This window comes from Myotis brandtii, unplaced genomic scaffold (assembly GCF_000412655.1).
Source record: "Myotis brandtii unplaced genomic scaffold, ASM41265v1 scaffold51, whole genome shotgun sequence".
In the NCBI taxonomy this organism is placed as follows: Eukaryota; Metazoa; Chordata; class Mammalia; order Chiroptera; family Vespertilionidae; genus Myotis; species Myotis brandtii.
The window spans coordinates 1,779,327-1,792,108 of NW_005369442.1; the positions used below are offsets into that span (position 1 = coordinate 1,779,327).

Genomic DNA, 12,782 nt, shown 5'->3' on the forward strand with positions numbered 1-12,782 from the left:
TCGAAAAACTCTATTATGTTGTGATTAAGCCTGTGCTAATATATGTCATCCAAAATTAATACTCATTGACACCTTTTTAAAGTGAAAATTATTAACAAATTCTGTAAGATCTGACTCAGAGATGGTTTCTGGCATGACATCCTCTTGTCTTGCTACTCAGTTAAAGAAGCAATAAGCTGTCCTCCAGGGCAAAAGACCACAAGAATAAAAGCTGAGCAGAACACTGAAGTTCACCAATGAGTACGGGGATAAGAGAGGAGTGAGGATCTTTTTCTCTCTTCATGACAGGTCCTCAAGGCAATTTTCCAACCAAATCAGACAGGGGAGGGAGGGAAAGCAAAGCAATATATCATGATTTATCCACGATGATTGAACTAAAAGAAAATTCATTTCTATTGATTTGAAGTACAGTCTGCTTAAAAGATTCTCAAGGTGGTTTACATAGGATCGAACTTTGATTTGTGAAAAGGATGTGTTGGAGAAACGTTGCATGGCACATGGTAACATTTTAAAATGACCAAGGAGAAGTCATTATGCAAACCAATCCCTACTAAAGAATTCCTTGTAAAACTAATGGCAATGATGGAATTTATTCTTTCTGTGCTTTGGATTTGCAGCCACTGGAAAAGTTTCAAATGTAGACTAGTAAGTCAAGGACGACACTATGTTATTTATGATAAAACCAAAGATTCCTTCTGTGTTGCCATACAACATGTGCCAACATGGAATTCTTCTGGAGCACTATCAGAATCTCATCTTGCTTTACATCTTGCTTTGCCACATAAGGCAAGCCAGACAAAAAGAAGCTAATTTCCTCAACCTTCTGTGAGATGGCTTCTTACTTGCATCCTGACCCTAAAGTGAGATTAAGTGCCGGCATGGTAGAATCTATGTTTTACAATATCTAGAAGGGTTCTTGAACTCAGATCTTTATTCAAGAATGATTGAATAAAGAATGAGTCAATAATGAGAACTATGCTCAATCATTGATAAGATGATAAGAATATGCAGAGTTCTGAAATAAAATTGGCGTTTTTCTTCTCCAGAGTTATGTTGCTAACCCTTAACCCGTGTAGCTAAGGAAATAGTTTTGACCACTGCTTGCTAAGGTGCCTGGCACATAGTAAATGCCTAACAAACACTTGTGAAAACCATCAATGTGGATCCTTTTATGTATCCTACTCTGGCTTGGTGTACTGTGCTGCCTACATCTTGCTTTAGGGTGCCTATTTTTAAAAAAATATATTTTATTGATTTTTACAGAGAGGAAGGGAGAGGGATAGAGAGTTAGAAACATCGATGAGAGAAACAAGGATCAGCTGCCTCCTGCACACTCCCTACTGGGTATGTGCCCACAATCAAGGTACATGCCCTTGACCGGAATCGAACCTGGGACCCTTGAGTCCGCAGGCCGACGCTCTATCCACTGAGCCAAACCAGTTAGAGCTAGGGTGCCTATTAATTAACTGAGTTAATATTAGTAAGTTTTTCAAAAGAGTATTTGGCACATTGTAAGCATTTTGTAAGTAGAATTAAACATAAACAAACAACAAACAAACAAAATATTACTCACTTAAAGTTTGCTATTCAGGGCTGAGTCTTTGGTACTTGGTTCTATGTAAGGCCTTGCTTTTCCCAATATGTGCTGCAGGATCCTGTCTGCTAATTTTCTTGTTAACCTGGGGGATGAACGTGGGACGTTTTTAGTCACTGTATATCCAGCCTGAATTCTCTACTTGGCATCTGGATTTTCATTTCCATTTATGTTCTCTCTGTGGCAATGACTGGAATGTTTTCGATCCCCTTTGTCAGGATAAGTCATTTCAGCTTAAAGAGATCACCCACACAGCACAGCACCAGGCTCCCATTAAACCTCTCCTCGGAGCAGCAGTTCAGAGGGCTCTTGGTGAGTCGTTCCACACCCATATCCTGTGAGCTGCGCAGGGGCCGAGAGTCCAGCCGTGAGAGTACATTCAATACTAAAGAACTCAACCCACTTTCCTGAATTTATTCCCCCAAAATGTTACTTTCTGAAAAAGGGACAGCACACGCAGAGCAAAAAGAATGGGTCGAAACTAGAGCAAAGTCCAGTTTTCTTATTCCCTGCCATTTTCCTTTTGCAATGTACCTAAAAGCTGAGAGTGTCAAACAATGAAGGTAGGAGGGCTCGCTGTCACCAGCTACAGGTAAGTACACTGAGCACAGGTTCTCCAGTACCTGGACTAACTGATGGGTGGGGCCAAAATAAACAACGAAGCCATATATTTCTATTCTTTCATTTTTAAACAAACTAACTAACTAAATGAGTGACACTGCTGAATTTAATGCTGCTGTACAGGTGTCTAGCAGTTATATAAAGGCTTTGTGTTGTATTATGAAGAACGGTACAATTAGAGGTCTTCTCACTAACATTCACTTGATATCAATCACAGTTTACTGTAACACTTGTCTTATCAGTGGTCTTCCTTTTTCTTAGGGAACTTTTTCCCTAACTCAGCATCCTTATCTCTGAGCCAGACCTCTGCTGGGCTTGTATGTCCTACGACTTTCCCTCCAGAATGTCAGGCCAACTTGGCTGTTAAATTTCTTTCTGGGTTGCTCCTCCCAGATTCCTCTACTTCTCTTCATTCAAAATAAAGTAAATTACTCACCTAAGATCATTCTGTAACCCCCCTCCCCCCCCAAAAAAGAAAGGGGGCTTAAAATTGCTTTCACAAAGACTGCCTAGATTTTCACTTATGTCTAAGCCCTGACATGGAAGAGATTCATGTAGCAAATGCAATTTGTAAGAAGAGATGAGAACCCCTGCTTGAGCCCTGCTCACTACACACCCAGGAGGGCATGGCCATGGCTTCTACTGCCATTAAGGGAGAAGAGCATGCAGATGTGGAGAGATGTATGGAAACCACTGTTTCAAGGCGTTAGCTTCCCGGCTTTACCTGCATTTTATCATCTTGATGAACCTTATCTGAGTAAGAGGCAGAAAGAAAGACAAGCTAAAGGAGACAGGGGAAATTGGGTTCTGTTAACTACAAAGTTGTGGCTTTTAGATTTTTACTTTTCTTCTTTCCTTTCACTGAAGAGGACAAAAAAAAATATGTGCATTAATAGGAAAGCCTAGTCCAGGAGTAATGGACTTAAGTCTCCTAGAACTCTCATTTTCCCTGTTGATGTGGTTGAGGAGAAGGGCTGTTGGGGGTGGAGGTGAGGGTGGAGGTTGTGGAGGAGTAGAACAGTGCAAAGAGAGAAACAGAAGGTGAAGGGACAGAGGAGTTTGAGAGGAGGGAAAGGAACAGAGCAAGTAAAGGGAGAGAGGAGAGAGGGCAAGAGCCAAGGGGAGACAGTCCTGTCCTCATCTAAAACACAATTAAAGCTTTGAAAATAGGACCATGCAGGAAACACATACAAAAGTCACAAAGTTCTCTTAACACATGGGGTGAATGAGGAGAAAAAAGGAGCTAAGAACAAGGGGTGTGGAAGACAGAGAGAGAGGAAGGAGGAGGCCAAACCTCACCTCCTAATCATTCTGCCCGAGGTGCTGGAAGTACTTCTTTATAAAGTGTGAAGTTTTAACTGAATCCAAATTCCTGGCATTGGAAACAGTGCCAGGGGCCGCTCATGAGAAACAAAATCTCTTTTTCCTAAAATGAAGAAAATTCTGTTTTTCTCGGTGGCCTCCTCTATCTTAAATAACCTAGGCTCTTCTCCTATTCACTTACTGGATGACACTGTAATAACGCAAAAGGAGAGGCCAGGCCTGACCTACAGTTTCACAACATCTGTCACAAGACCCCAATCCACTAACCCCAGACAATGGCCCAATTTGTAAGTGCTGTGCCCAGGAACCACACATCCATAGCCACCCTCTTAACCATAAAGTTGTACAGAATGTCTCAGGGAGATGATAGGGTTGAAAAGTGCTGCAATGTATATTTTCCCAACCCTGGGGGGTTGGAGGGGAAAGAGGAATCTATAATAGTAAAAGCATAATATGCTAATTAGACCGGACAGCTGAACAACCTTCCAGACTAGGCCTCTAGTATTTAATAAATGGTGCTGCCATTGTTGACAACTGCTTTAAGAAAACAAAGCTAGACCCCTATCTCACTCCATATACAAAAATAAATCCCAAATGATTTAAATGTAAAAAAAATGAAAATTTAGAATTTGGGGTTATTTTAGAATTAGGAAGACCTTCTTCAATAAGATTAAAAAACCTAGAAACCATTTTAGAAAGATAGGCATATTTGACTATATAAACAAAATCTTGTATAAAATCTTGTATCACAAAGAATAGGGATACTCATTGGTGTCAATGACTTATTAGATAATTCCACTTACTGAATTCAGGCAAAATCAATCATTGGAAATGACATCATTGGATCTGATGTTCTGACACCGTAAGTCTAGAGTAAAATATTATGGAAGACTATCCATATGCCCCATGCTTCCCTGCACTGCTTGGGTCTGGCCACCTATCTCGGGGCCTCTCACCCTCTGATTTTCATGGTTGGCCACAAACACTGTTAGAGAACTCAGCACATATATCTCCCAGTCCATATTTTCAGATTCCCAAAAGTACTTGGAATACAATGAGAGCGCACATGTGCGTGAGTTATCTGTGTCCTGAAGAAGAAGAGGGAGGGTCAGGAAGAAGTATGTGCCCTCAAAATAGTTAGGATAATATTATAACATTGTATGTTTTTACTAAGAATACATTTATTGGTTTATAAAGTATATAAACATTTTATGAAAATATCCTTTATAAGAAGAATAAGGGAACAAGTAAAAATGAAAAACCACCACATAATAATTAGGTCTGATTCCCCTTCTTCATTTCAGAAGTGAGAGAAATGATAGATACAGTCAACCTTGCAAATGGATTCCTTCAAGTTTTTCGGTGTCTTTTTTTATATATATAAAATGGCATCAATTGCTGAAAGCATTATGACCTTTGTTATGCTACATACACTGATACAAAATGTGAATAGTACAAAGTTCCCTATATATAATATAAGGTTTTAATATATTACATTTGTTTCTACATAAACAGACTATAAATATATGTGCCATAGCATGTTTTAGAGCCATGGTTCCCAGCATCTCACACTATGGTACCAAATGAAAAATACATTTTGTTTTTTAAGAAGGCAACAACAAGGGCAGAAACCAGTAGAAATAGCTTTACATGTTAAAAGTCTACACAATACAATAGGTGTTATAACTTTGGCTATAAAATAATTTTGAAATCTGACTAATAATTATTCAGAGAGTGAACAAACCAAATTAGCGTTGACTAGGGTGTAGAGGCCAAATTACTGAAACACTGACTAGTCGGGGTGAACGGGAGGGGTGGGGGGAGAGAGGAACAGAAGGGTAAACTCCTTTCTGAGGCCTTGACACCACAGCTTGACACTGAACCTGCTGCATTCAGGCTCGGGCGTATCACGTTGGGACAGTATGTGGGTATTCATCCAGAAGAAACCCGAAGCTGGTCTGTACAGTCAGAATTCTTCAGCACGACAGGGGGCCTCTTCTGAATGTCCTTCCTTTGTGGTGTCTGAATAAAGGATCAGCCTGGGAGACAAGGAGCCAGAGCTGCATCATTTCCTTCCTGGGGCTTGGCCAAGAGACACGTAAGAGTCCGGAAGGAACTCTCATTAGGAGTCGGAAACAGCACAAGGAACTCTCATTTAGCCCAACTGGGAAGAGCACGCAACCTTCTAAAACCAGTAAGTTCGTCTGAAGCCTTTACATTCCCTTGCAGACCCCATGCTCACCTCCACCAGAGCCAACACAATGCATTTGCAGGCTCCAGTAGGCTCTCAAAGCAAGACGACATCTTCCTTTCTATCAGTCCAAACCCCACATGTAAGACTTGGCTCAGGACCCACATCCTAAACAAAGCTTCTCAGATGGCCTCAACCCTAACGGTCTGTTCCATCTTCAACACCAAAAGCACTCCCACTGCCTGGATCAGCTCTTGTTTTACAGAGGTGTCAACTCCCCAGGTATTGCTACTTCTTGGAGGACGAAGCCATTTCTTGAACTTCTCCTGTTATAACCTGGGGGAGACCCACAACACGGAGCATCATACATGTTTTTTAAATGAATGAAAAAGAGAACAGGGTCAACACTGGGAGAAGACACAACACATTCTTGGGTCACAGGCATCTTGTCAGGAAATGCCTAAGGGCTGGCTCCCTGCAGTCTGAGGTCCTTTTTTCAAAAAAATGAAAATCAAATGTAGCTACTTCCTGGTGGTGGAAAGAACAACACTTGAAAATCTGAGCAGCACCTCGCATGTGATTTCCAGGAGTAGGGGATTTGGGTGCCTCCTTTTAAACAGGAGGAGCGCTCAGTGCGGTCCCAGAGTTGGGCTGGAGAGTCTGGGCTGCACTGCCAGCCTGCGGTCCAATCTCCATCAGCTTTAAAAGTTCTGCCTCCTCGCTGGAGTACACGGTGGTGTCCGTGTCATCTGAGTGATACCCAGACTGGTAGCCACTGGTCTGGTTGGAGCCTTCAGATGCCACGGACTCCTTGCTTTTGCTGGGCATCAGTCCACTGTGGAAAAAATGGCAACTGCATAAGTTGGCAGAGAGAAGGCAGTTCTTTGGCTTCTTCCCCAAACCCCATTACCACCCCTATGTGGGCTGTAATCTCCCTGGAGACACCAGCCCCTATCTCTCCCACTTGTTAATCAACGTATCAGGTTTACTCAGACATTGTCTATTTTCAGTACTAGCATGAATTTGTCCTTGCAGATAAGTCCTCTTATTCAGGTCCGAATCTTTCAAGCCTGAGATGAGATGAAAGGCAGTCTCCTGACTTATGCAAAGGCTCCAACCAATGGAGCATTTTTATGGCCTTGTGGAGTGACAGGTTTGTATACAATGATAGGAGCCAAAGGGACTCTTTCATGATATAAAAGGAAATTGGGATGTTCTGAAAGTCCACTTGTGCTTTCCCCACACTGTCAACTAGGGAATTACAAGGCATGTGTATGGTGTCAATAGAGTTCTCGAGCAGCATTAAACTTTAATAACTTGAAGTGTGTGTGTGTGTGTGTGTGTGTGTGTGTGTGTGTGTGCGCAATCAAGTCAGACATGTCAGAAACTGCTTTTTTACTCATCAAAATCACATTCTTTGGAAAGACTGAGGACCTGGATCACTCAGCAGCATGAAGAGAATGTTTTCAATGGTGTGGAATCATGACAGATGATAATTATGTCAAAGCTGAGACGTGTAGGCTATGTTGACCTAAAATGTCAAGATTTACATTTCTCAAGCCATTCTGAGATGTGGGTTTTCCCCTCAATAAGTGCTTTACCAAATTATTCATGTTAAAAGTTGCAAAATGGATTTTATTAACTCCATGCTCGTATATGGCGTAAAAGTGATTTCAAATCACTAGAAATGCAATTTTTTCTTTCAATCCAATCCCAATAAAATAAGTTTAGTGTCTCAAGCAATGGCATAGTAACTGGCACATAGTTATTGCTGAATAAATATATTTTGAATCAGTGAATAAAACATGATTGGCTCTCACAGTTTCTTACCTTGGCCTTAAGGCAAACAAAATAGCACAATTGCACATTTTGATGTGTGTTTTTTTTCAACATGAACATCACTCAATAACCCAGGGGTGTTCTCATTTTATACAACAGATTATAAGTAGATAAAAATCTTCTCTATTCTTTCTTAGAATGAACCCACTAGCAAATAAATAACTACTCTGCAGCCTATTATTCTTTTAAATACAGATTTTCATTTATCTGTTAGGCACATCTATGTAAAACAACTACAAGTTCCTAGGGAACTACATGGAGAAAAGGATATTCAAAACAAAAGTTAGTATTTTTCCCGAAATTATGTAGGCAAACTCAGCCAATAATAGTTAAGTATCTTAAACAAATTGATATTATCTTATTTATATGTCACGCTTCTTAAGAACAGATGCACCATTTATATACAGGTTTCAAAATTCTTCAGAGTCCACAAGATTTTATTAATGGCCTCTTTGTGATTTAGCCAATACCAGACAAATCTTCTAAAAATCCTCTAATTTATTTCAAATTCTTTTTTAGACTTATCACTTATTTTAATTGTTTTATTTGTTTAAATTATTTATTATTTAGGTTGATGCAAATTTTCCCAACCAACAAAGACACAAATCGTGAAAACTCTGCACCTACATTGAAAGTTCTAGGCTCCTGCCTACAATTCCTGTTGAAATTTGTCATTTCTATTTGGCTGAACCTTACCTAAAAGATGGAGCTAATTTGTTTCTGTCTTCCAAGGTTTTCAGCTCTTCTGATGCAAGAACCATACCACTGTCCGTTTGGTTGTCCTTTTTAAAAGACAATGAGATGCCACAGTTGATTGAGTGTGTACACTGACCTACCACTTACTTAAACCGATTTCTTAACCCATTTATCAGACAACATGTTCCAATGTTCTGCAGAGGGAGGTAAAGGTGTCATAGCCAGAAACTTTGCAAGCTGAAAGAGGGAGCAACTGCATCCTAGAAGTAGACCCAGACCGGGAAGAGGAGAAGAATTTAGGAAAAAGAAGCTGAGGGGCCCATTTCCATCCCTCTTTTTCAGTGATACTATTTACATTTGACTGTAACTGGGCATGAAGGTGGAATATCTTGAACCTTGAACCAGGAGCTTTACTTATAGAAAAAGCAAGGGGGCCTAAGTTTCATTTCAGTAGTGACCCCATGACACAGACCCTCAAGGAAAGCTGTATAATGAGCTTCCAAGACTCTCATGCTTAGGCTAATATTTATTTAGCTAATGTTTCGTCCTTTGTATTATTTCTAAGACTATTTTTAAAAGATGTACTTACATCTGGGATTACTTTTACTACTGGTTCTTCCAATGGGATGTCTTCAAATGTTTTTACACTCACAGGCCGGCTCTTTCGCTTACTGTTCTGCAGATACTGACTGTAAAAGAACAAATATTTATATTTTAGTGGTGGTATATTTGGCTACACATACCATAAGTGATACCTAAATTCATTATCTTTCAACCACAAGTTTAACCGTGACCTTCAAAACAGCCTTTGGAAAAGAAAAACAAAACAAAATCTTTCTCTGCTAGCACACATTAAAGGCTTAATTTCCTGTGAAAGTCCATTTAAAAGTATAATCTCACTGAGGGGCCCAGATGAGCCCCTGTTCCTTTGAATTATACTTCTGAGGTCCAGGGCTGGCCTACAGAGAACAGCAGCAAATTAAGTGATTGACTGCCTTCTGCTTGGCTTCCTCCTTGCATGCAACTGCTCCAGTGAGTTCTCGCCGTATCAGAGAGTGTTTCACAGCTTCCTGGCCATGTCCTAAGAAAATGTTTCTAGATAATGTCTACAGAGCAAACGTCCAATGGAAGATGGGTAAGGGGAACGCCTTGAGATGTCACTATAGGATGCTGAACTCAGCAGGATCGGAAGATAATCACCTCTGTCTACATATAATAGCAGCTTCGTGTGTAGACGGGCAGGCTGAGTCTCACTGTCCCCTATTTCCAGCCCTCAGAGTTGCTGGTCTTAGGAAAGGGAAGTGATACAAGAGTTACGAGATATTTTGTCTATTTCAAAGTCTACACAAACTTGGGAACATCATAAATATTTCTATGCCTCTGTTGCTTCATCTTTAAAATGTATTGGCCATAGCCTTCCCTCCATCAATCAGAAAGATGAATAAGGAGGATGGATGAGGTGGTAAATAATGGTACATGGTAAGTGTTCTTAGAAAGAATGATGGTCTATTAACCAAAGCTTCTTTTCCTCCTTTGTATTCAAAGGGTGCCAGTTTCCCTCAGGAGCCCAAAGACTGGGACTTGTCAGACAACATCTCCCGTGTCCAGGGGGTGCTCCTTCCCTGCCTTGTGACTTTGGGTGAGTCTGAGCCATCTGGTTAACATCACTGACAGCCTGAGTGGTGAGCAGGAGAGCCCTTTTCGCAGGGAGGGACAACAAATTCACTCTTCACTCTTTTCCTAGCGTGCTTTCCACCATAGGCAACCTTCTGGATGTACTAACTTGTGTTTCCTTATGTTTTCTGTGAATGAGTGGAGTGAGGACTCGCTTGGGCCAAAAGAAGAGAATTGAAACCGAGTTTCCCTCTCCTGCCCCAGGAGGCTAGTTCTTCCTCCTACAGAGAGGAGCCAATGAAGTTCACAGTGACATCCTCACTCAGGAAACTCCACAAGAAACAAGACATGATATACGTGGAGACAGAAAAAGCCCCCTTCTCCTAAGTTCAGTCCTGAAAAGTGGCAGTTGCTCAAAACTATTGGAAGCATAGTCAACCATTCATTCACTCGCTCATTCAGGAATCCCTTCATGTGCCAGGCACTGTGCTAGATGCTCCTCAACCATCGTCACGTGGCATCTTCACAAACAGCACCTCTCTCTAGGGTTGAGGAGGGTAAGACCAGAGCCAGTGACACCAATGAGGGGGCAATCCCACTCATCTGGGAGAAAGAAGAGGAGCCTAAAGAAAGGTGACGCTTACAGGATTGGGAGAAGTGGACAGATTCAAGAGATATTCAGGATACAGAATCAACTAAAATTGGTGACCTTGGGCAATAACGCCGCTTCCTTAGAAAGGGCAGCTCCTTGACTTCTGAGCCCAGTAACTCCAAAAGTTGATGGCCCTTCACAGTTAAAAAGGCATTTTCATGGGTATTGCTGCATTTTCTCCTCCCAAAACTACAAAATAGGTTGTGTGTGTGTGTGTGTGTGTGTGTGTGTGTGTGTGTGTGTTATTTCCCATGTGGAGAGGCAGCTAAGACTCAGGGAGGAAATGGCTAGAACTGGGATTCACACTTAGGTATTAGACACTAAAGCCCACATAGGTGGTGTTTTTTGTTGTTGTTGTTGTTGTTTTTGTTGGCTTTTTTTGTTTTGTTTTGTTTTGTTTTGTTTTACCCTGCTCTACGTTAACTCCCTTGGAAAAGTACCAGGAAGGAAAAAGAAGAAGAGAGTATTGCATATGATTGATTGTTCAGGTTTTTGTTAAGCACTTAGTATGTGCACAGCACTGCTCTCTCCCATGTGTGGCCAGACTGTGTGATGAGACTTGGTGGGGAGAAGGGGTCTGTGGGGTAGAAGATAAACAAAAGATGGAAAAAAGACAGTTTTGCTTCAAGCTGTCTAAAATCAGAGCCAAATTCAGAAACCTCTAGCTAGCAGACTGTCCCAAGCATCAATCTTCAAGGAACATTTAGTCATCACCAGCAATTAACCAAAATGAAGAAGATGCTGTGTGCCAAAACCTTTCTCTGTGAGAGAACTGAAAAGAAATCTTTGATAAGCTGCTTGGAGTGGGACGTGAAACTACCAGGGGAAATGATGGAGCAACCGCAGATGGTCCCCAAACTGCCTTCAAAGAAAGATGAGTGCAATTAATATGTGTTTTCTTGCAAGAAGCCTGCAAACTCGGGGCCAGAGCTGATCCGCAGGGGAAACAAGAGACAAAGCTAAGTCTAGCCACCGGTGGTCCTTCCTCCCCACCCTTCCCCCCGCACACCTCTCAGCCTCTCTCTAAATAAATGCTGAACACATATTTTTAACCAGGCAGCAAATCATGAGGTTGGCTCCCACAGTGATGCCTCTGTCCAGCTCTACTTATAATGCAATGGAATTGAAAAGTAGAGGGAGGAAGCAAGTGAGAAAGACTCCTCAGCTTTTCTACTTGACTGGAAATTTGGGAGAGGAGGAAACAAGTCCGCTGAGAGGTACCCCCGCCTCGGCTCTCTCTCCCCAGGGAAGCAGAAGCACAAAATGAAGTGTGCCGTGTGCAGATGCCTCCATTCCGCCTTTCTTTGAACCCAGATGATTAAAATGTGACCGTGGAGTCTTATTTTTATAAAAGGAGAAAAGGTGGAGGCGGTTGGGAGGGCATGCAGACAAAAGATTCCAATTTCCATTTTATTTTTCAAATTATGGCTGGATAAAAGAGAAACTGAACTGGAAAGGCCAATTCAAAAATCACAGGCAGAAAATAGAAGCCAGGCCTGTGCTTGGAGTGTGATGTCACATTTGTCCACGCTTCTGGGGATAAATGTTAGCAGCCCTGTCTCAGATCCTGCACCGCGTTTGGCACTTCCATTACACAAACATGACTTCATCCACTCTCAGCACCATATGCAAAGCGCCCACGCCAGCCAAGATGCTGCCGACTTGGTCCTCATTCCACCTGGTCACAGAAAACCTAAGGAACAGACTTCAGGATCAAATGGCTTTCCGATCAACGAGAAGGCAATAGTGTTGCGGGAATAATTACCACACCAGAAGGCCAGCTGAACTTGAACCAGGACTTTTTTTTTAAACTCGGGAGTGGAACTGTAGGCGTTCATTCCATTGCTCGTTCTCTCTGAGAGCCCCTCTTTGGTGAGGGAGAAAGTGGCACTGCGTTCGATATCAGAGAAACTGGATTCATCCTGGGGATATGATTTTAAGCAGCTCACGTAAGAACTATAATTTATGGAGTGCTCCCTAAGTGCCAGTGTATTCCCTTGGAAATATGTTATATCGGTAATTCTCAAAACAATCATTTTCAAACACCAGGGATCTGGCCTCAGTCCCAGTGAAGATCTGCCCCAGGGCACACAGCTGCTAAGGGGCTGACCTGGGCGTCCACGCCACTTCTATCTGGATCTTGAATCACAATATTGTATTCCTCCAGGTAATCCCTCTGAGCCTCACGTTCAATATCTACATCAAAAAAGGTAACAGTTTCTACCTTGCCTAACACTGAGAGTTATCATGTG

General features: G+C 41.8%; 1 protein-coding gene across 2 annotated transcripts in view; it reads right to left on the reverse strand.

Annotated features, from left to right (window-relative positions):
* Positions 1-4,986: 4,986 nt before the first annotated feature.
* KDR (kinase insert domain receptor) overlaps positions 4,987-12,782 on the reverse strand; it is a 42,216-nt gene continuing 34,420 nt past the window's right edge. The window contains exons 28-30 of one of the 2 annotated variants that reach the window (XM_005877159.2): positions 8,854-8,953; positions 8,265-8,350; positions 4,987-6,564 (exon numbers count right to left, since the gene is read on the reverse strand). In XM_005877159.2, coding sequence (XP_005877221.1) covers positions 6,342-6,564; positions 8,265-8,350; positions 8,854-8,953 — 409 coding nt within the window. In that variant the 3' untranslated portion in view covers positions 4,987-6,341. The remainder of the gene's footprint in view (positions 6,565-8,264; positions 8,351-8,853; positions 8,954-12,782) is intronic. The other variant, XM_014548497.1, reaches the window with a different exon arrangement.